General features: G+C 46.7%; 2 protein-coding genes across 2 annotated transcripts; both read right to left on the bottom strand.

The window, feature by feature from the left end:
* Positions 1-479: 479 nt before the first annotated feature.
* Positions 480-11770, bottom strand: BTN1A1 (butyrophilin subfamily 1 member A1). The gene is made up of 7 exons (XM_025470812.3): positions 11629-11770; positions 11156-11503; positions 9170-9451; positions 6867-7016; positions 6327-6347; positions 6189-6215; positions 480-5713 (listed from the first exon to the last, which is right to left on the bottom strand). Exons 1-7 carry the CDS (start codon positions 11693-11695, stop codon positions 5040-5042), a joined length of 1569 nt encoding a protein of 522 aa, XP_025326597.1. The 5' UTR covers positions 11696-11770; the 3' UTR covers positions 480-5039.
* On the bottom strand, positions 625-1788 carry LOC112674423 (guanine nucleotide-binding protein G(I)/G(S)/G(O) subunit gamma-5-like). Its single transcript, XM_035710546.2, has 2 exons — positions 1752-1788; positions 625-905 (listed from the first exon to the last, which is right to left on the bottom strand). Exons 1-2 carry the CDS (start codon positions 1786-1788, stop codon positions 625-627), a joined length of 318 nt encoding a protein of 105 aa, XP_035566439.1.
* Positions 11771-23467: the final 11697 nt, after the last annotated feature.

Genomic DNA, 23467 nt, shown 5'->3' with positions numbered 1-23467 from the left:
CGGGAACCTGACTGCGAGTTTCAAACAAAGCTAGGACTAGTGTATTAACTGCCCGCAGTATTTCAGACAAGACATTTTGTCTCTGTCCATCTGAGAAACTGCTTTCCTAGGTGCTTTACAGTTTCATCTAAATTCAGTTAAGGAAATACAGTGCTTCATCTCATAAATGATGCATCAAATCCTCCTCTCTGGGGAACCAGTTAGAGGCAAATTCAGACCTACTGAATCAGACATTTTGGGGACAAAGTCCAGTAATCTGTGTCTAATAACCGCTCCATGCAATTCCAAGGCAGGCCCAAGTGTGAGAGTCACCCGCTTAAAGCCTAGCAACCTGTAATTCTTTCTTTCTTTTTTTTTTTTTTAACTTTTACACTTAAGTATTTTATTATATGCTGCTGCCAGTGTATATAAATTTACGGGGGTGAGTAAATTCTATTTCTTGTGAAATAGAAATTTATGAAAATTCAGAGAGGTAGATGTTAAGGACTGACAAAGGTAGAAGTTTATATAGTATGGCACGTGTTATTGGGATAAGCTTTTGTACAGGCTTCAAATTTAGTTCTCCTTTGAATATTCACTGGTTCATGTAAAGTGGTTTAGAAAACCATCAAAAGATTCGTTTTACTACAAAAAGGAACAGACTTTCTGGGGTCTGAAGGGATTCGTACTTGAAGATACACCAGTTTGCAGGGGGTCGTGTTGGGCATTCTGCAGACAGAATTGTTTCAAATCTGCAGCTGCCTGGGAGACTTTCACGCGGTTGAGCCCCGCTTCCAGCCGGAGCTGCTGAACCACTTTCTTCATCGCGGTGACGCTGGAGGAACCAGAGGTTTCGCAGGTGCTGGGCAGGCTCTTCCGCGGGTGGATCCGTCGCGCAGTGGGTCCGAGGGGCGCAACCTGTAATTCTTAACAGATCCACTGCTCTGCCGGTAGCAGGAGGTGACATGTGAAAGCATGTAGCTATTGCCAACATCCTCCCCACCTCAGACCTGAGAGTTCCACCTGGGAATTGTATTTGTTAAGAATTCCCCTCCACCCCTAGGTGATTCTCCTGTGAACCCACTTTTGAGTCATTATTTTAGGAGCTTTAGAAACAGGCTGAATCTTTCTTTTAAGGGTAAAGTGGAGGAACCACATTCAAAAGAATGTTCAGACCTCTGTGGTACAGGCCTCTGGCCCAAAATATTTGTGAATCCTAGAGTGCCAGAGTCCAAAGCACAATTTATGATGGATGTTCATAGGCTCCGTATATGTGAACCCACGTGCACTGGGATGTCTGGATATGAATCATTGGAGATAGCCAGGGATGACTATAACCAAAGGAAGGCGTCCCCTGGTACCTGAAATGCCAGAGCCCACCTGTCCAGGAGAAAAGATGGAAATAATCTGTAGAGAATATTAAAATCCGATTATTGGAGTGGTTGTACAGGAGGAGGCTGTATGTAAGCGTTTTGTGAAGACAAATATAATCTCTCAAGGATACAGATAAACTTTTTGGGTTATAGAGGTCTAGCAATACCCGATGTCATCTCTTTTAGAAAATTCAGAAATAAAGCCAGGACTACCAAGACTGATTGTTTCCTCTAGGCACTGGTAGCTGGTGCCAGTTGGAGAGAGCCTGGAGGTTCATCAGATAAGTTCTTCCTTAGAGGTGTCTCAGGCAAAGAGGTGAGAGCTGGGGGTGGAGTGGGTGAGTTTAAAGGAAGGACACAAATGTTTCCTAAGAATCTACTGTCAGCTCAGTACTGTACCTGGTGACCATTTTCCTTGAGTGGTCAGGGAAATCATGGATCATGGGGAGGTCAAGGATTAGGAGGAAGGGGAGAGGAGTCACAGAACTGATTAAAACCTATGATGTCTTTCTATTCTCAGAGAGGGGTTCTTGTGACAGCCCTGTCTATTATGAGTGAGATTTCACATAAACATCTCAGGATACACGTTATACATTAAGCCAGCAGAGCAACTGCCTAAGGTTCCCAAATATTTTTAAAGAACTTTGGACTTTGTTTTTCTTTGACTTTCTAGAAGTATAATTTGAACACAAATGAATACTTAAAACCGTGATAAATAATGTTCTTCTCCCAAGGGTATTGGGGTGTGGGGCATGGCATGAGGTGGACAATGTGGTGAGAAGTGTTTGAGGTAGGGGTTCCAATGGAAAGGAAGACACTGGGTGTTGAGGATCCATGAAATGATGAAGGGGCCCTTTCTATCTGGTTCTCCAGGTCCCTGCTCTTGGTCCGAATAAAAGGTGGCACATTTCATTGCTTTTTTTCTTCTCCTGACCTTCTTCATGCCTAAGACTCACCCAATCAATGGATCCCACCTTGGTAATCTCTCTAAGTCTCTAGTCTTGCTACTCAATCGTGGTTTGTTCTGTGGAATATGTCCTAAACAGAGAGAGAACAAGGACACTCGCTTTCAGATCCTAGCTTGGACACAGACTATATGCTTTAATTAGATATCTTTATGTCTCCTGGCTTCAGTTTATCTCTGAAATCCCCAAATAACACCTGTGTGGGTCTCCTGATATACAAGCCTTTATGTGTATTCATAAAGGGGTTGGGGTCTCCAGGCTGATAGTAACAAAGATGAGTAATAGAGAGTTGTTGACAATGTCGTATGTCACGATACACAGTGAATGTGATGATAATAGGCCTGTCTGGTGTTCAGAATCGCCCCCTAAGAGACAATGTTGGGCTTTACTTTGTCACAGTCCTCTATGAGGGTAGTTAGTAGACTGAAAATGAAGAAAAATTGGTTCTTAGCTTACTCATGAGATATGTCATGTGGTACAATGATGGAAATAATATGTCCAGTGTGAACATAATTCGGAAGCTGGCTTTCTTGTTGTTGGATCTGTAATAGATCTGATTTTGATGATTTCTTGGCAGGCGACACACATATCAGGTGATATGGTCTCCCACCATTTGGTGGACCTTTGGAGACTCACAGTCTGCCCCTTTGGGCTGTGGAGATGCTTGAATTGCATTAAGGTCAGGCCTTCTGTGAAGGAGACCCTTTTCGATCCTTGCTTGGGACCACACAGGGGAAAGTGGGCATCTTACTGAACGACAAGGGTCTTGAAATAGGAAACCATAGGGCTTCCCCTCTGGAAGAGTGGTTTCTAAAGATCACCCAAGTGTTTCTGGTTTTCCAATTACAAGGCATTACCATTAAAAATTTCCCAAATCTTTCCTCCTCCTGGAGGAGTACTGTTAACATCTGAAGAGGTGGCCTCACTCACCTATACCAGGAGTCAATTACCTTTTTAGTAGTAGACATGGAGTCACCTCCCAAACAGAGGCTACAAGTCAGCAGCCACGGGTACTCCGGCCTTTCTGTAAGCAGCTAGAGGCTAAGGGGACAGCAGCCCCTAGTGCCTGCCTGCCCCTGCCAGCCCACTGCCATCAGGCCTGCAGAGGAGTCTTGGAAACAGAAACGCACGCTGCTCTGTCCAGTCAGCTGCATTCGCATGCAGTTTCTTTCTTTCTTTTCTTTCTTTCTTTCTTTCTTTTTCTTTCTTTCTTTCTTTACACATGCAGTTTCTTTCCTGTTTTTGTTTCAGTTCTACTCATTGAGGTAAAGAAAATGTGCAGATGCCACTTTCAGCAATCAACAGACTTATTAGGCTAAAACCATGGGTGACCTCTCTTCTGGAAACTGGAAAAACACAATGGAAATGGAAGGTGTAAGCAGTCCATTGGCATGATAAGCTACATGTCTACAGGAAAATGCAGACATGAACAGGTATGGTCAGCCTAGCTGTGCTGAGCACAGGGACAAGGCATCTGGGGACCCAGGGGACAGTGCACAGGGATGGTGGGTGGGGAGACTGAATGCTGGCCTGGGGTGGCCATGGACTGCAGGGGAGCAAATTGAAGGTACATTTGGGGTCTTTTTTTTTTTTTTTTAAGATTTATGTGTTTATTTAATTGACTGAGATAGAGAGCACGAGCAGGGGGGAGGGGCAAGCAGGCTCCCACCGACCAGGGGGCCCCATGTGGGACTCGATCCCAGGACCCCAGAACCAGGAACTGAGCCAAAGGCCAACACCAAACCAACTGAGCCACGCAGGTTCCGAGTCTGAGGGGTTTAAACCAGATGTTGGGATGAGGGCCGAGGGGCCCTGAGGCTGACCCTGGCTGATAAAGGGGTGCAGTCACTCAGGTGGATTCCTGTAAAGCCTCTGAGATGGACAGATTCTAGATCAAAAGGAAGGAGAGAGCTGAAAATGTGTGTGGAGTCCACAAAGTGAGACTGGAATGACCCCTGGGTGAGAGGCAAACAGGAGACAGCAGAGAGGAAAGCAGGATCTGGGGTATGGCAATGCTTGCAGCCTGGCTTTTGTCTGAAGTTTTCTCCTGGATCAAATGTTCAGTCTGGCCCCCAGCCCTGCTCATTTCATCCCTTCTCTAGGCCCCCAGGCCAACTGCTCAGATCCCACAGAAGTGGTGCCAGTGGTCTCCACTCTGGAGGGTGTGTCTTAGGGAACTGGAGATACAAGCCCAGAAACCCTAGAAGTGGGCCAGGTGTTCATCCTTGGCCTGGGTTCCCCTCACTGTCCTCCTTTGGGATGTCCCCCCCCTCACAAGTTACTTTATGGGATTTCAACCTTGGATCTTCTCTTCCCAGAACCTTTTGGGTTTCCTGCTTGCCTAAAGCATGTTCCTCTACACATCCCTATTCTGGACACCCAGAGGTTTCTGTCATAACCCCATGCCAACCCAACCCCCATCTTATTGCCGAGCTATCCCTCCCTTTAGGATTTGGCCTCTGGGGATAGGAGAACACTGGAAGGAGCTTCAGAGTCACCTCCCTGCCCCCTGAGCATCAGTACAGAAACAGATGAGGAAGGTCCCACACCCCACACTCTCCAGCAGCAGCAGCAGCAGCAGCAGCAGCAGCAGCAGCACAACCTCCCCAAGACCAACTGATCCCTACCCAACATGAAGAAATGGAGAAGCTGGCAGGTGGTGCTTCAGAGGCATGGAGGGAAGGCCTTAGGGCAAAGGAAAGCAGTCTGGCTGGGATATTCCTTAAAGTGCCCTTTGGCTGGGCTGGGTGGGGATTAGCTTAGAATGGAGGGTGTCTGTATCCCCAGAGGCAGAGTCCTGCCCCATGGGGGACAGCGGGATCTCCTTAGTGAAGTCCTTGGCATCAACAACCACTGTGACTCTCTCAGGCCCATCAGTGATTGGGCAGATGGTCAGGGGCTTTTTACCACAGGACCACAGGCAGAAGAAAGGCTGGAGGGGACCAGAGAAGGAGGCATTGGAGAAAGCATAAATAGGGGACCCATCAGTCATATTGTAGAAGGAGATGTCTCCTGATTCATAGTCCAGGAAAATCCCCACCCGACGGGGGGGTCCTACCAATGGGAGAGGGGTCCGCCGTGGGGTGAGGGCCCAGTACCCATTCCCATACAACTCCACAGCCCAGAACCCATTCTCAGGAGTCATGGGGTCAAACCCTTTCTTCACCACATTCTCCCTACATACGCCGACTGCCCAGTCAGCCCTGTCTCCCACCTCTACCTCCCAGAAATGTCGCCCTGACGTGAAGGTCTCACAACCTAACACACAAGGCCAGGAGTCAAATCTCTCTGGTTTCTCAGGCAGTTCTTGACGTGAATCTTCCAGTCGGACAGACTTTGAATCCTCAGACAAAGAGAGGTGGGGGTGGGCGGTGTCTGGATCCAGAGTCACATCAACTAGAGACAGAGAGCGCAAGTCTGAGCATCAGTGACCATTAGGGGTTACAAGACCTATTCTTTCTTTTCCAATAAATAAGTAAGTAAGTAAGTAAGTAAGTAAGTAAGTAAGTAAGAAGTAAGTAAGTAAGTAAATAAGCACTGTTCTAGATGTTAGCAGGTCCTCTTAGGAGGAGAACTGTTTGGCCTGTGCAGCTGTCTCTATTTTCCTCTTCCATCAAAAGTCTTGGGGTGAAGTGTGAGCCGACTGTCCGCCAATGCCCAATGGTCCCTGTCAGAGGGGCTTGTCTTCTCATCATCTCCCAAGGGCCCTCTATGTGCTTCAAGGAAAATGTGGAGGCCATTTGCCATCATCTTTCCCCTATCTATCCTTACCAGGAAAATGGGTTAGTGTTTTTTATTTCCAAGTATGATAGGACTTTGAATCCCCGGGGGATTGAGCCTCAGAGCTCCTGAGAAGTTCAGAGCCACTGACCTCTGTGCAGTGTAGCCTTTTTCCATTCTGCAATGAGAGAGAGAGAGAGAGAGAGAGAGAGAAAGAGAGTCAGTGACAGGTTTTCTAACAAGAGAGAATATCTTGTTGGTGAAATAATGACAAGAAGAGAGAACTTACTGAGCTCTTCCAGGAGTTTCTCTGGAAAACAAACAAATACCTTTATGACCTTTTATAGTAGGCATGAGGGAGGGTAAAAAACTGGTGTGAGGAACACATAAAGGAGTAAATTGTTAATTTATGACTACCTGATTACAGAAACTTTGTCAATAATAAGGAACAAGGATTATGGTGGTGTTTTTTTGTTTTTTGTTTTTTTCCTAAGAAATGTGCCAGTAGGAAGTTCCTACTGGTTTGGGATTAGATCTTCAATCTTTACTGGGAAACTGAGTTAGAAGTGAGAGGAGAGTCTGGGGGCTGGGGAGTGGCAATAGTGAGCGAATATCAGGTCTAATATCTCAGTTAGCATTGGTTTTTGACTCCTTCTACACCCCAGACCTTCATATTGGGTATCGGTGGATTCAGGTGCCTTATAATCCCCCCCCCCCCGCCTTGACTTTCAGAATTCTGGAATCAAATATCTTCCCATTGGCAGCCATCTGAAAGGATTTGGATCTAACCCCATTTGGAAGCACGCCTGACAAGCAGCCCACGACTTACCCTTAGAGCTGAATTCATCCTTTCTGTGTCTAGATCTTTCTTTGTATAGTCTCCAAGTACAAACTATGGACCCAATTGTGAGAAGTCCCAGAACCATCAGGATGACAGCCACTGCCACCATCCAGGGAGTCAATCTTGGGAAGAAGGGAGCTGAAACAAAATCCCAAGAAGGACAAGTTGTTGTACAACTCTGAATAAATCCAGCTCTGTTTTCTGATTCCAAAGGGTTGGAAGAGAGGATGATTTGGACCTCTCCCACTCCTCCTCTGGCAAAAAATAGTCCTTCCAATGCTGCTTTAAGCTTTTCAGAAAAGTTTCAATCTTAAGTAGGTGAGGGCAGAGAAAGAGAGGAATGAAATGAACAGGAGTCATTTCGGGCCTGATGGCGTGCTGCTCACTAGGGGTGTCACCTTTGAGATTGGGACTGGCTGCCTGTGAAAGGATCAAAATGCCTTTGTTTTTTTGTTTGTTTGTTTTTTTTCATGCCTTTGGCTAAGGATTTACTACACCTGCCCTTGGAAGGGATAAGAAAAAAACGTAAAAAGAAATAGCTAGCTCAGAGCCCAAATTCCTAGTTTATGGATGTCAAGGTTGCTACAAGATTACCCTGTTTTTCAACTATGCTCAGATGGTGGTTCCTTGTGCAGGCTATTTAACAGTGCCGTGACAGCCAACAGGACAAAAGGCCACTCACACAAGTGTATTTGTTTAGAAGAAAACAACATGTATGGTCCACACAACCTCTTGAATTTCTGTTATATTTCAGAAAGCCTTAATGGTTTAGTAATTCCAGTTAATATAACCAAGATGATGTAATTATGTTTAATTTTGCAAGGTATACAACAGTGATCTACTTTGGTGTCAGTTTTTCAAGAAAGTTTGGAATATGGGCAAGAAAAAAAAAGTCATTTTGGGACAGGACCTGGGAAATAAAGAAAATAATGGATCAATTCAGGTTATTGTGAAAATTCTTTCTTAACTGTCAATACAGGATGGGAGCCAAGTGGGTGGAGGAAGTAAATCAGGAAGGGAATTGTCACAGAATGGGACCGTGTGCCACAGAATGGGACTCAATGACCAAAGAATAAGGAAATGTTCCTGCCTAAGCCAGAGATAGTTTGGGGGAATAATGAGAATACCTGCTTTCCTGAGGACCCTGGAAACCTAGACAGAGCTCTAGCATGGGATGAGAAAGACAGAGGGGCAAGGGTGGAAATGGGTTTTCTTGTTATTTCAGGAGAGGAGGCCCACCCCCAGAGACAAAGTTTCTGTATCTAAGATCTATATCCCAAAATGGAAAATCTGGACTTTCTATGAGATCAAGGCAGATTTTATGGATTTAGGATTTAAAATTCTTTTTTTAAAGGTTCTATTTATTTATTTTTTAAATATTTTATTTATTTATTCATGAGAGACACAGAGAGAGGCAGAGACACAGGCAGAGGGAGAAGCAGGCTCCATGCAGGGAGCCCAATGTGGGACTTGATCCTGGGACTCCAGGATCCAAAGGCAGGCGCTAAACCGCCAAGCCACCCAGGAGCCCCTAAAGATTCTATTTTTTGGGACACCTGGGTGGCTCAGTGGTTGAACGGTTCAGTGTCTGCCTTCAGCTCAGGGCGTGATCCCAGAGTCCCAGGATTGAGTCTCACGTCGGGCTCCCTGCATGGAGCCTGCTTCTCCCTCTGCCTGTGTCTCTGCCTCTCTCTCTCTCTCTCTGTCTCTAATGAATAAATAAATAAAATCTTTAAAAAATATTCTATTTATTGGACAGAGAGAGAGAGAACAAGCAGTGGGGAGAGGCAGAGGGAGAAGCAGACTCCTGGCTGAGCAGGGAGCCCAAGGTGGGGCTTAATCCCAGGACCCTGGGATCATGACCTGAGCTGAAGGCAGATGTTTAACCGACTGAGCCACCCAGGGCCCCCTGATTTTATGCATTTAGAATCTTTTCTTTTCCGGGGCACCGTGTGGCTCAGTGATTGAGCGTCTGCCTTTGGCTTGGTTTGTGATCCCGGGGTCCTGGATTCGAGTCCTGCATCAGGATCCCCCCCGGGGAAGCCTGCTTCTCCCTCTGCCTATGTCTCTGCCTCTCTTTCTATGTACCTCTCATGAATAAATAAATATTTTTTTTAAAGAGTCTTTTCTCTTTTAATGAAATTGAGGGAGGTTCCTTTATGCCAGTGGTCCTTTATGCTTAGGTGGGGAAAGTAGACAATTGTACCATGAGGGCATGGCGTGGGCAGGTGTCCCAGGCAATATGGCCCTGAAATGGCATCAAATAGGAACCCAGCCTTGATTTCACTGACCTGGTATCGAAATGTCTACTTCCTTCTGCTGGCCAAGAAGGAGGTTCTGGATATAGCAGGTTACATTCTTCATGGAGGGGTCTCTGATGACCACTGAAGCAGCCACACTGAACAGGCCTTCTTCATCAGGATTCCTAGACTCTGATGTGGATGAAAACTTTTCTCCCTCGGAAGTTCTCCACTGTATCTGGGGTTCTGGGTACCATCCTACTGAGGTACACTCCAGCCGGACCTCTCCACTTTCTTGAACTTCCATACGGATGTAAGGATCGGAGCCCAGAGCTATGGAGAGAGAAACTGGCCTTACTTCTTTAGTGGACGTTCTCCTGGGAGTCTTATAACCATAGGGTTACACAGTTTTAGAAACAGAAGCACGCAGGGACTGGGAGTGAAGGATCCATCTTCATCTCCTATTTCATTACACAAGAAAGCTGTGCTATCAATAAAAGAAATTTCCTGCCTTATCGGAGAGGGATGCCATATCGGGACTTAGTGCTTGAGATGTGGGCAGGAGTTTGATGGGCCAACAAAGGGAGCTTTTCTAATCGGCAGGAAGAGCAAGACCAAGGGCATAGACACAAGTAAGGGAGCTCCAGAGATGGGAGAGGGCTTTGGTCAGAAGTATTATGAAAGCCTTTGGGGGGGGGGGGTAGGAGAACTAGGAGTGGGTATTTGAGGATGATCAGAGAAGGAGTATCCTTGAAGAGAAGGAGGTTGGAGGTTCTTTGCATTGAGATTGTAGCTGACAATTTAAGTTTCCTTCATCTGTGTTACTGATTCAGGGATTTTCTTAAATGGGTTTCAACCTCATCTTCCCTACACACAGTTATGTCCTAATATATATCAACATAAAGCTGTTTTTCCTTTCTGTCTTCAGCCTGATTATCTTCTTACACTTCTACAGAGTACAAACAAACAAACAAACAACAAACCAAGCTGCAGAGAAGAATCCTCAAACATGTGTCCACAACTGTTGGTTTAAATCCAGGTTCCAATTTGTGTGAAAATGTGGATTCTTTTCATGAAAAGGCTGCCATCTACAGCAGATTCTCAAAGATGTCTATCACTCATAAAAGGTAACAACGGCAGTTTTATGCTATCAGATCTCTAGGGTTTTATAATCAATGTTTAAGATACTTCCCGAAGAAGGAAATGTGAGTTGTGCATAATGCATTATGTCCCTGTTCTGAGGCAGGGACCCAAATTACACCCAAGTATTTTTTAAACTTTTAGTATAAACATAAAAGGTAATATATTCATATACTGGAAATTATAGGGCAGTCTGAGGCATAGTAATAATATTGACAAATATACAATACTTCTACAAGCATTGATAATGCAGTTTCTTAGGTATTGTCCAATTTTATTTCATTCTTGAAAAATCTTTTGACAGTTTTACAGCAAGGAATAAGGCTCAGAAAGAGATTTGTTTGCTGCCATTCACTAGTAAGTGGGAAAACCAGAGACAGTGCATGCTTTCCTCCTGAATGCTTACCATTTCCTTTATTGTTTCGCCCTGAATTTTGGCTTGAAGCAAAATAAAAGGAATCAAAAACCAAAAACTTGTCTAGGTGGATCAAGAATGTTAAGGAGCAGCCAGGCTCTAGGATCTTAGGAAATCAGTCATTGGGTGCTAATCCATAAAGCAGCCTCAGAGGATGTGCTGCTTTACACAGCCTCATCGTAGTGGGTGAAAAGTACGTAGTGAAAAGTAGATCAAAATGTTCAGGGCTGAGCCTGAATCACGGAGACTACGGTGTGCCCATGGAAAAGAGTGTTCTAGAGCCATTACATCTTACATTTATTTGATTAATAATACGGGGAAATGCTCTGACCCCACTCCCAAACGCCCCTCCCGCCCCCTCCCACTCTGGGCCTGCCCCCTTGTCCATCCTAAAAGGCATCTGGGCACTGCATCTGGTGGTTTCCAAAGCACCAGGGCCACAGGATAACCCACCGCGCCCGGGTCAAAGCAGGCGTACTTACCGGCCACCTGCAGGTGCACGCTGGCCTCCTCGTAGCTTGCGTCCTGCCGGAAGGAGCAGCGGTACTCGCCGTCGTCCGAGGCCCTCACCCGGTGTAGCCTCACGGCCACGCGCCCGGCCGCGATGTCGGCGTCCACGAGCGAGGCCCGGCCGCGGTACTGGGCCCCCTGCTCGGCCTCCTGCTCGCGCCCGTCCCTGCGCACCAGCACCGCGGCCGCCGCCTGCCCGCGGAACCAGCGCAGCTCCATGCGCTCGGCGCTCACGTTCGGGGACAGGTGGCAGGGCAGCTCCACGTCTGCCCCCACCGCCGCCACGACGGGCTCCGCGGGTCCAATCACGTCAAAGCGGGCTGCGGAAAGCGGGCAGGCAGACAGCGTGGACGCGGGACCCAGGTCGGTGTGGGCAGCGGGAGTGCCCGGCGGAGGTCGCTGGGGCCGCGAGAGGGAGGCCCGGGCGGGGGAAGGGGGCACCTACCCGAATCTGGCTTGGACAGCTGGAAGACAGTGAGGAAGAGTAGACACGACTTTGGGGAAACTGCCATCTCCAAGCCTTCCTGGGGCAGAAGCTACTGGTGGCCTACCTGGTCGTGGTCGTCAGAACTCCCGCCTGGGTGATGAACGAACGAATGAATGCACGGGAGATCGCGACGTTTCTTTCGACACCCTTCTCTGCGCCCTCCCCGCCCTCCCCGCGGCTCCTTCCAGCTTGGAACGCCCCGGACCTTTGCACCTGAAGCCCTCCGCTCGCCCCTCCCACTACAGACCCTTGGTCCCGCAGCCACGGCCCCCGCGCACCCACTGCCCCTTTGGTCGGCCGCGCATCCCGCCGCGAAAGAGACCCTAAAACCCCAAGAGAATCTTAGAAGAGAATGGTGAGGCCTAGTAACCATGAATGCGCTTCTTATCAACGAACAACGCTTGGGACCACGGCTTTTCAAAAACCTCTTTTCCCCCCAAATATAGTAGTTTGGTATTCGCTTTGAGCAATGCAGGCTGAGACAGAAACCGGGGGTTGAAATGGAAGAGAACAGAGAAATGATGAGGGGAGAAGGCACAAGAATGAACCGAGAGAGCAAAGAGTAGAGGGTAGAGGGATAGAGGGACTGGGAAAGAAATGGGGAAGAAGGAGCCAGAGGAAGAGCAAATGCGCTGCTGGCTGCGGCTCTCGGGTTCTCTGGACGAGCGGGAGCGGTCACCGTACTGATCTCTGTTCTGGCAGGAAGATGCACCAGGGGGTCCAGCGAGCAATCGGCAGAGCTGGCTGTGGCCCCAGGAGCAAAAGTTAAAGACAGCGGAAGAAGGAAGGGGGAAGTGCTCTCAGGAAAGCCTGCCCCCAGGTCCCAGATGACTTTACTTTTGGGGGGGGAGGGGTAGTTTTCCAGAGAGATGGTGAGTCTGTGTATTTGTGGTCTTCAGCTCAAAGACCAGAATATACACTGATAAGCTGGACTCAATCAAAGGTGATTGGACGAAAAAGAGAGGATCAAGAGAACACTAAAATGAGCTGTAAGGCCTTAAACCTGTTCATTCACCTCTTCAAATCTAATCTCCTTTTAGCTCTAAATTAGGAATATTGTTGATAATACCTTCTTTGGAAAGGCACTGGATTAAATGAGATGAAGCAAGTAAAGTGCTTAGAGAACCGTAGGGATTTAGAAGACGGTAAGTTGTTATCCTGTTTGTTGTTTATGTGGGTTGAAAATTTAAAGGTAGGCTGGGAATGCATGTGTATGATGCAAGACCTCAAAGTGACCTCCCTGCAAGCAACTCAACCTGCATCTCCCTATTTTGAACTAAACCTCTTATTGTTATGAAAAATATTTTAAATATGGAAAAACATTTTTATTTTTTAGGATATTATTATTATTATTGAGAGAGAAAGAGAGCATGAACTGGGGGGTGGGGTGGGAGAGGGAGAGAAAGAATATTAAACAGGAGCCCACAGCAGGGCTCTATCTCACAACCCTTAGATCAGGACCTGAGCCAAAATCAAGAGTCTGATGCTGAACTGACTGAGCCCCCAAGGAGTCCCTTTAAGACTATTTTTAAGTAATCTCTACACCCATTGTGCAGCTCAAACTGACAACTCTATGATCAAGATTTGCTTGCTCCACTGACTAAGCCAGCCAGCCACCCCTGGAAAAACATTTTTAAAAAGTAGAAATCACTGGGGCACCTGGGTGCTCAGTTTGTTAAGCACCTGCTTTCAGCTTGGTTCATGATCCCAGGTCAAGCCTCACATCCACACTGGGGGGGGGGGGGGGGGGGTGGTCCCTTGCTCAGCGGGGAGCCTGCTTCTCCCTCTCCCTCCCTCTGACCCTCCTCCCCATTTGTGCTCTCTCTCTCTGTCTCAAATAAATATATAAATAAATAAAATCTTTAAAACAAAAGCTCATTTAAGGTCAATCTCTTCCAAAAGTAAGCATGTGCAACCACTTTTCTAGAATTTCTCGTTTCTTCACTTGTATCTTGCTGTGGTCCCATCTGAGCACGATAACTAGAGGGGTTTTAGGAAGAAGCTCCCAAGCATTGCCCAACTCAGGTGAGAGACACCTCAGGTATTATCTTGGGTCTTATCCATAAATTTAAAGTAAATTACAGCATTGTACTTCATTCTTTATGAGGTTTGTTTATATATGACTCTGGATAGCTTATGCCCCCTCCAAGTGAAACCAAGTCTCCAGGATGATGGTTGGGTTTATTCTGTGACAGACAACTTCCTGGCCCCTTTCTCTGCTAGTGCACACCTGACCTGAGTCTTGCTTTGACAAGCTCATATATTTACTTCTGTCTTTTGTTTGCAAGTCTATCTTCCTCTCCTAACCTAAACTCTTGAAGTTCCTATTCTCAGGCTTTTCATCAGCATATAAACCAAAATAGAATTTGCAGCTCAAATCAAACCAGCTGGTCTTTGCCCTTCCTAGTTTGAAGTGCTTCTGTCTTGTTCTCAACCTGGCTTTTGGAAATATCACCTATAATCAGTTTCTTTTCCTCAACCCACTCTGACTAGACTTCTGACCTCTGCTCTACATTGTCAAAAAAATTGGGGGGCGGGGGTAAAAAAAAGCTTTTACTTGTCTCAAGGGAGCTAGACTGACAAGGAAGAGGCCAGGGGAATAGAAAGCAATGGTATCCAGAACTCATGCTACGTGGCAGCCATAGTGTCAATTGGGTGACCTCTGAGTTATCTCTCCATAAACTAACAGCCTTTAAAGGCAGGATCTCTGAATCCAGGCTCACTCAGGGAAAAAGTCTACGAGCCCCTATCCCTCTAGGCTCACGCTGTGTGTGAAGTCCTGTATGGTGTGGGGCTGCTATGGGAAAGGTCCTGCTACTGCCCAGCCCCTGGAGACTGGAAACACAAACTTCTCCCTTAGAGACATGAAAATCATTTGAGTTGAGGAATGTGATGGGCTCCACACGAGCAAATCTAACAGCAAAAATGTCAGGACTTGCCTCCCCTTGCTCTTTTCCAGCATGGCTCTAATTTCCCAGTGCTGTAGATCAGTTGAATCCAGGGATTACGCTCATCCTTGTCCTACGGGACCTTCATCTGCTCTTTGTTGAGGCAACTGCTTGCTGCTTCTCTCTCTCTCTCTCTCTCTCTCTCTCTCTCTCTCTCTCTCACACACACACACACACACACACACACATACACACACACACGCACGCGCATGCCCGCGTTTTTAAGTTTATTCATTTCTTTACTTAAGTAATCTCTGCACCAGGTGCGGGGCTTGAACCTAGAACCCCAAGATCCAGTCACAGCTTTTCCCACTGAGCCAGTCAGACCTGCTGCTCCTTCTCTTTTTAAAATTAGTTTTTTTAGGGGCACCTGGGGGGTCCAGTTGGTGAAGTGTCTGCCTTCAGCTCAGGCCCTAATCCCAGGGTCCTGGGATCCAGCCCCACATTGATGGATCCTGCTTCTCCTTCTCCCTCTGCCTGCCGCTCCTCCTGCTTCTCTCTCTCTCTCTGTCAAATAAATAAATAAGATCTTTAAAAAAAATTAGTTAAAAAAATTAGTTTATCTTGCTAAAGTAATCCATACAGATTTTTAAAAATCCAAACAGTTAAAGAGCTTTTAGGAAAAGCATCTATCTCACTTCCACATCTCATTCCCCAGAAACAGCTTCTTCACCTGCTTGTATTATCTGGCATTTATCTAGGTATTTCTCAAGACTATAATATATTACCTTCTTTTTTTTTTTTTTTTTAAGATTTATTTACTTGAGAGAGAGAGAGCGCGTGCGAGCATACACGTGTGTGTGGGGGGGGGGCGGTGGAGGGCAGAGGGAGGGAATCTTCAAGCAGACCTCCCCACCCCACCCATGAGATCACGACCTGAGCCAAAACCAAGAGTCCATCCCTCAACTGACTAAGCCACCCAGGCGCCCTGAAACTATAACCTATTTCTGTTGCTTTTTCTTGACATAATCATTTTTAGATTTCACTTTTCAAAGCCCTAGCAATTAAGTCGATGATGATTTAGTTCTTGTGACAGTTAATTTCCTTTGTCAATTGACTGGGCCTAAGCAATGCCCAGATAGCTGGTAAAACATTATTTCTGAATGTGTCTGCGGGAATGTTTCTGGAAGAGATTACCATTTGATTCTGTAGACAGGTTAAAGTAGATTTCCCTCAACAAGGTGGACGGGCACCATCCAATCCATGCAGGGCCCGAATGGAAAAAACAGGAAGGGCAAATCTGCTCTCTGCTTGAGCTGGGACATCCATCTTCTCCATCCCTCAGACATTGGCTCCCCTGGTTCTCAGGCCTTGGAGTTTGGACTGGTAGGCCATCACTTTTCCTGGGCATCCAGTCTGCAGGGCACAGATCATGGGGCTCGTCTGCCTCCATAATCCCACAAACCAGCCCTCCTAACACATCTTTTTCTATACATCTGTATAGATCCTGTTGGTTCTGTTTCTCTAGAGAACCCTGATGGATACAGCTCTTTAATCACCATTAGAAATAGATCCCTTTTGTTCCATGTTTCCAATGCTATGGTTCTGTAGCTATAATTTTATGGATCCAAGTATCACATCTGATTCATTTCTTTTCCTATACAATTTCTTGGGTTTTTCGGGGATGGAAGAGGGAAGGAATTAAATGGTTCATCTTTTTTTTTTTGTTTGTTTACCTTTCTGTGTTCCCATCACAGGTTTTTTCCCACCCCTCCAACAGCCTCTAGGTATAGTTTCCACAGTGAAATACATCAGATGGTTTATTAGTGCTAGGACGTGTCCCCCTGCCCCCAGTGTCCCTCCCAGAGCGATGTTTAACTTACCTGAGCCTATGTTTCACTGGAGGGTTTTCTAAATAACAGATTCTGATTCGATAGATCTGGACAGGATCAGAGTGGTCCTAACTGGGGCTGCTGGTCCACAGGAGTTTACCCTGATCATTATTCAGAAGTCACAAGTGAGGAGGCAGCTGGCAGCTTTACATGAATTGTGGAGCTGCCCCTGAGGGGTGGCTCTGGCTCAGGGTCTTGGGCTAATTTCTGTTGCTAAACCAAGCTACAACAAAGGGTGAGGGCCAACGGGCACCGGGTATAGTACTGAATTCAGTGGTTTCCGAGGGAGCTTCATGGTCAACTGCTCTTTCTTGGGGCACACACCGTTGACATGCAGATAATAATTAGAAGTGATCTAATGATATATCCACATTGTAACACTAACCTCATTCCCCTATTTACCAAGCCTGTGTTAAATTCAGGTGTGGGGACACCTGGGTGGCTCAGTTGTTGAGCATCTGCCTTCAGCTCAGGACATGATCCTGGGATCCTGGGATTGAGTCCCACATCAGGTTCCTTGTGGGGAGGCTGCTTCTCCCTCTGCCTATGTCTCTGCCTCTCTGTGTCTCTCATGGATAAATAAAAAATAAAATCTTAAAAAAAAATTCAGGTGTGTGGCCGTACCAGGGTTTGCATTTGGGAAGGGTGGCTAGAAAGGAAACGAAAAGGCCTGGAGAAAATACAGGGATAGATTTCTGTGTAGAAGAGGGGCTCCTGGAGTTGGAGGGAGGATAAGTGTGCCCTGGGAGCAAGACACTGAGGTCTGGTTGAGTGGGGACATCTGAGTCAGGTTCCTGGAAACCTGAAAAGGAAAGTTCCTGGAACACAAAGGGAGCAGACAGGGAACTCATGGGAGCCAACAGAGTGAGGTTGGACTGGACAGGGGTAAATAGGAAGATCCTGTGACGGGGTCCGGGTGGTGCGGACCACTTTTGAGTTCTTTCCAGAATCTCTCCCCTGCAGCCTCTTTTCCTGTTACCTGGGAAGTAAACCCTCCAAAGCTACATGCATTCACCTTCTGCGAGGAGGCTCTAAAAACATGAAAATACAGAGTTTAGCTCTTCTTTGGCTGAGGATCTTTTAGGGTGAATATCACAGAAAGTGTACGCAGGTGATTACCGAGAGAGACAGACACAGAGAGAGACAGAAAGAGAGACACAGATAAGTTAAGAAGAGGGGGAGGGGAGGGGAGAGGACGGGGAGGGGAGGGGAGAGGAGGGGAAGGGAGAGAAAGAAGGGGAAAGACAGAGTCAGTGAATGTGAGAGATTCAGAAGGCATCTCTTTTTTTCTTCAAAGAATTGATACACCATGCTAAGAATTGTCAGTTATCCTCAGGAGAAGACCTTTCCCAACCTGTTCAGTGGCTTCCACTCCCAGCCCCTGGCCCCCACCCAGCCTGCCTGCACCCCCCACCCCACAACTTCTTTCTTAATTATCAGTTACAGATGAGTGTACCTTCAAGTTACTCAGGGAAAGAAATGCATGCACTAATCGTACGATCATATTTAGAGAGGCCTGTATGTCTGTCTCCTAAGGACAAAGTTGAGGCAGTTTATACTCTCTCTTCTCTCTGCCCTCATTACTACAATGTTGTCAGTATTTTTCACTTCTGTGCATCCCGAGGCTTCGAATCCATGGTTGGTGGGAGTTCAGAGTCCCAGAAATAATGAAGAACCACTGATGTGCATACAATTGTGGTTTTTCCATTCTGCAGTAACAGAGACGTTTTATACGAGATGAAAAGCCTTGTTTATAGAAAAAAGTGAGAGAAACCCAGAATTCTTCCAAACTGTTTTAGGAGTTTCTTTGAAAAATAAACCGAACAAAAGCGATCTTAATGATTTGAGCTAAGATATGAGAAGTGGAATGTGCTTATGAATCACACAATGGAGTCCCTGTTCCCTTCTGTGAATACCTGATTATCAAACACCTGTCAATAAATCATGAACAGGAATGCATGTGTTTCAGTTTAAGTTCTTAGAAATCTGCAGGAAGTTCCTTTTGGCCATAGATGCTAAGAGATGTTGCTGTATCTGGGGAAGTTAACTTGAAGTCTAGAGCCAAGTTTGGGAGGGATGGGTATGAGGGCTGGGAGGCTGACAGGGGTTCTGACTTCCTGATGGCCATGCTGGAGCCCACCAGCCAAAGCTGACCTGTGGCCAAAATAAACTGAATTTGATGGTACTTGTTACAGCAGTATGGACTCCACATGCCGTGGGGAGGCTGGGAGGTGGGGTGTCTCAGTGAGAGGGTGTGGGAGGAATTTACAGGATTTCAGTTTGTGTTGGTGCTTTCAGAGAGGGTCAAAGAAAGAAAGGTTGCTCTGGATGAATGCTGTTGGAAATCAGGCGACTGTTGTATGATCAGATATTCCAATTTTTATTAGGAAGCAGAACAAAGTGGGTTAAAATTTTAATTGGTCAAGAAGCAGTTAGCCGAGACAGGGATGTATAGTCATTTTTGTGGTTTGCATGTGGGTCTTGTATTTTTGTCTGTGCTGTAACATGATTACACAGGGGACCTATCTATTTTGTCTCACTCCATTACAATCACAGAATGGTCTTGTCTGATGCTGACCACAATTGTCATACCTGCTTTTTGCTTTCTCAATTACAGGCCATATTCTTTCTCAGATCTAAAAGTATTTGGGGTTTTATAACCTTTAAAATCCCTTCTAGGGCAGCCTGCGGTTTAGCGCCACCTTCAGCCCAGGGCGTGATCCTGGAGACCTGGGGTGGAGTCTCACATCAGGCTCCCTGCATGGAGCCTGCTTCTCCCTCTGCCTGTGTCTCTGTCTCTGCCTCTCTTGGTGTCTCATGAGTAAATAAAATAAAATCTTTAAAAAAAAAAAATCCCTTCTATAGGGATCCCTGGGTGGCTTGGCGGTTTGGCACCTGCCTTCGGCCCAGGGCGTGATCCTGAAGTCACGATTGAGTCCCACGTCGGGCTCCCTGCTTCTCCCTCTGCCTCTCTCATGAATAAATAAAATCTTTATATATATTTCTAAAGATTTTATTTATTTATCCATGAGACACAGAGAGAGAGGCAGAGATACAGGCAGAGGGAGAAGCAGGCTCTCTGTGGGGACCCTGATGGGGGACTCATCCCAGGACCTTTTGACCCTTTGCCCTGAGCCGAAAGCAGACACTCAACCATTGAGCCACCCAGGTGTCCCATCCCTTCTATTTTTTAAAAAAGGTTATTTATTTATGTAATCTCTTCACCCAACTTGGGGCTAGAACTCAACCCTAAGTTCAAGAGTCATACGTTCCTCTGATTGAGCCAGCTGGGCACCCTGAATTTTCCCCTTCAAATTTTGAAAAGTCCTAGAATCCTATATCTAGATCCTAGATTGGTATAACTTTTGACTGAAAGTCATCTTAAAGGATATGGAATCCAGGCACATCTACAGTGCAAATGTTTACAAGGCACAAACACCCCTGACAAGCATCCTGATATGGTATAACAAGAATCAAACTCATCCTTCCCATGTGCTCCCCACCCCAATTCACTTCCAAAATAAAAATCCTGTCCAAATGAGACACCTCAGGCATGTGATGACCACTAGCAGAGAATTAGCCTTAGAGGTACAGGAAGAAAGAAAAGCCCTTGAAATTTTGATGATGAAAGACAGCAGAATAGGCCACCCCAAATATGCCACTTTGTCATAGACATTATTTTGAGCTAAAGGTAATTTAGAAGCAGCCGACGCAGAAGCAAAGATATCAGAATTTTGTTCTGGATGCTGCAGGGAAAATGCATTTGGAATTATCCATTATGTGCATTTAAACTCTGCCAGGAAAAAAATATTTTTTAATCTACTTTTTGTAGTTAGTAGTTATTTGTATAAATTAAAGGTTTTCAAGTTAGAAAAAAAGGAAGCAACCCACACAGGAAAAGCTCTTTACCTTCACCCCCCTTTTCTGTCCAAAGGCTGGATATAAATTCTCCTTTTACTGGAGACTGATTTACTAGCCCAGAGAGGAACCAGAAGAATCTGCAAAGAAACCTTTCTCCATTACTTCCCTCTCTTCTTTTTACCTTCCCTTGGGGCCTAAAATTGTTTTCCTTGGTCTGTTCTTTATTGAAGATAGTAGATAAATTGGAATTCTAAACTGCTATTCTGAGTTCCTGCCCATTGACGTTTCCCTCTTGTGATGTACACCGCAGGCATTAACTGTTTTTCTCCTTTTGATCTTGTTAGAGTCCTGGCTGCATCCTAAAATGGGGAGAGGTGGAGTTTTGCCTCCGCTACAAGGCTACAGGGAGAAAGGGCAGGTGTCCCACTAGGTGAGCCTCTGGCATACGGATTATCCCAATGAAGTTACTCCAGAAACAGTGGGTTCAAGGACGCTCACGTCCTCCCCCGTCCCACTGAAAGCAGGAAGCACATCTCCCATACGAAACATACCCTCCCTTTATTAAGTAAAAAAAGCATCCGCATCTCCAGAGGACAGAGGCTGGAGAAAGCCAAGGAGATACCGGAGGGGGGACTGCTCCCAACCCCAGGGCTCTTTGGCTCTCTCAGCAAAAGCAGTAATTGACGCGAGGCCAAGGAAAGATCAGGCCGTGTTTATTGGGGGTTTAGGCTCCAAGACCAGGGAGGCGGCCCAGGGAGCTAAGGTCTCAGCCCGCTCGCTGACAAAACCCCAGAAAGCCTGTAAAGAGGCTGAGGAGGGCGGGATAGACGTCCTGGAACCGAGGGGTGGAGATTCGGGAAGCTGTGCGCAGGCGCGGAGGCGGCACCAGCCTCCCACGCCTCCTTAGCATCTTCAGCCTCCACCCCGGGCCCTGACCGTGAGCACTCCAAAGAGGAAAAAAGTAGGTGAAGGGTCGGCGCCACGGTCCACCAGGTCACAATTTGGTTTCGCCCGGTTTCTTCTGGCAGACATCCAGCTTCAGCATCCCTGGAGACGTGCTCACAAACGGGTAGCTCCGCCTTGTCTTCTGGGTGAGCCGCTGGTGAGGGCAGGGGCGGGGTACCAGACACAGCCCCTGTGCTTGCTAGCTCATTCCCCTGAGAGGTTTTACTCTCCTTATTTCTGAGGAGGAGGGGCTGAAGGTCTCCTCTTCTGAAACTGCTTCTTGCGGAGCCGGGGCGTTGTCCCTGTCCTGCCTGGAGGAGTAAAAATCTCTCTGACTGCTCTACTGATCTATAGGGTCCTTGTTCTTCTTGGGACTGGATAGGTGGGTCCCTTGTGCCACCATCATCAGTCTGACAGGAAACTGCTGTCTAGAAGACACAAACTTAACCAGAAGATTAAAGAGGCAAGGTCTGAATATTAACAAAAGAATTATTGGCACAAGCCAACCTAGGAAAGGAAGGTATCCTGTGATGTTAGGAGTCCTGAAGAGTTTGGGGATTGTGATTATAGAACCCATGCAACCATCTGGTTTGTCTGTAAATCTCCTGAATGTTTAGTTCAACTTCTCCAGAGATGCTGATGTATGTACAGCAGGTGTTGTTGACCACTGCACAGACACCCCCTTGTTCAGCCCGAAGATAATCTAGAGCTAACCGATTGTCAAGTATGTCATTAGCCAAGGAATCCAGGGACTCCTGGAGGCCCTCTAAGGCATCACCAGCGTTTGAGGCCAGGTTTTCAATGACCTGGGTAAGGTTTTTTAAGGTTGTTTCATGATAGGCAAACTCTCCCCAAGGGGCAGCCAGTCCCATGGCTTCTTCAGTTGCTCCCAAGATTAATCTGAGTGCTCTCGTCTGTCTGGTTTGAGAAGTGACATTATATATAGTGGCGCCTAATCCTTTAGGGCCCAATCGTCCCAAAGTGCATTCTCCCCGGAAGTGAACATTATCTAAACACGAATAGGCCACTGCCTGAGGAGGCCAAGAGAAAGAGGAATTGGGGCTCCCTTCATAGGGTAGTTTATTTTGTGGTGGACCGCAGAGAAACAGATACCCAGGGGGAGCACATGCTTGGTGGGGTGAAGAGGAATTAAACCAGCTTCGTAAATGGGGACCCCAATTAGGTGCAGTTTTACATCTGGGCGACAGGGGCCCTCCATCCAGTGGCCCCCCACCTAGTTCTGAGTCCTCTTCTATTCCCTCCTGGCTATCAAAAGCAGATGGGGTCTGGTAGGTGAGCCTCCAGGAAGGGGTTGCTGTTCCTTTCCAGTATGTACAGGAGAAGTTAGGTTGGTCGTCTGGAGAGAGTAGAGATGAGTCTACACACCAGTGGGTCTTGTTGGGGGTACATGTAGAGCTTGCAGAGGAGAATGACATAGGATAAATGGAGGGCAAGCTGCCCACATTGGTGAGGCAGGCGTTTGTCCGGCAGGGACAACAGGGCTGTCCCTGTTTTTTACAGAGAAGAGGCCGCTTAACCTGGAGACCAGTTTGATTCCAAGAGTCTGTAAGCCTGACACATTGCATAGCATCACGATCGTCGAGTTCTACCACTAGAAGTGGTATGCTCCTAACGGACCCAGAAGTCAAGGTGAGAGTAATATCCTCATTTATAGGTACAAACTGGAGCTTAGGAACCCCAACTTGTGGCTGTGGATGACAGATCCAACAATTGGAGAGATTATTTCCAGAGGCCACGATGCTAGAAAAATTGACAATTGAGTTTTCTCTCCAGGTTGCCCCCACTTTGCTATTTTCTTCCCAACTCATTCCCAGGAGAAGGGCCAAGAGGAGGGTCCACTTCATCCATCCCATCATTGGTTTTGATCTTCTAGACCCCGTAAGGGCAGAATGGGTCTTTCCCAGGGAGGGGAGATGACCGGAAACAGTACTCACAGAGAAGGAAAAGTAAAACAAAGGCAACAAAAAGCAAAGTTGGCAAACCGAAGCACCAATCACTTATCTGACTATGAGGGTCGCTTCTCAAATAAGTGCTTGAGTTCTTCTACGGGCTCACATGAGTAAGATGGTCCAGGCCTTTCAGGAATTTCTGAGCCTGTCCAGGAGAAAAAGGTATCAGCCTGGAAAGATATACGCAGCTAGGAATTCCTTGCAGCTTAACTGCTATTGGGGTGGCTAAAATCACCCAATA

This window comes from Canis lupus, chromosome 35 (genome assembly GCF_003254725.2).
Source record: "Canis lupus dingo isolate Sandy chromosome 35, ASM325472v2, whole genome shotgun sequence".
NCBI lineage: Eukaryota > Metazoa > Chordata > Mammalia > Carnivora > Canidae > Canis > Canis lupus.
This window is presented reverse-complemented; position numbering and strand designations above follow the sequence as displayed.

Excerpts from the sequence above, each read along its gene's own strand:
- LOC112674423 (XM_035710546.2), bottom strand. The coding sequence starts at position 1,788 with ATGATTTCCCTGACCACTCAAGGAAAATGGTCACCAG. Across the intron at positions 906-1,751 it reads TCAAGGAAAATGGTCACCAG|AATTACAGGTTGCGCCCCTC; the intron begins GTACAGTACTGA and ends GGATCTGTTAAG.
- BTN1A1 (XM_025470812.3), bottom strand. The coding sequence starts at position 11,695 with ATGGCAGTTTCCCCAAAGTCGTGTCTACTCTTCCTCACTGTCTTCCAG. Across the intron at positions 7,017-9,169 it reads AGTAGACATTTCGATACCAG|CTCCCTTCTTCCCAAGATTG; the intron begins GTCAGTGAAATC and ends ATTTTGTTTCAG. Across the intron at positions 6,348-6,866 it reads GGATGAATTCAGCTCTAAGG|AGAAACTCCTGGAAGAGCTC; the intron begins GTAAGTCGTGGG and ends TTTGTTTTCCAG.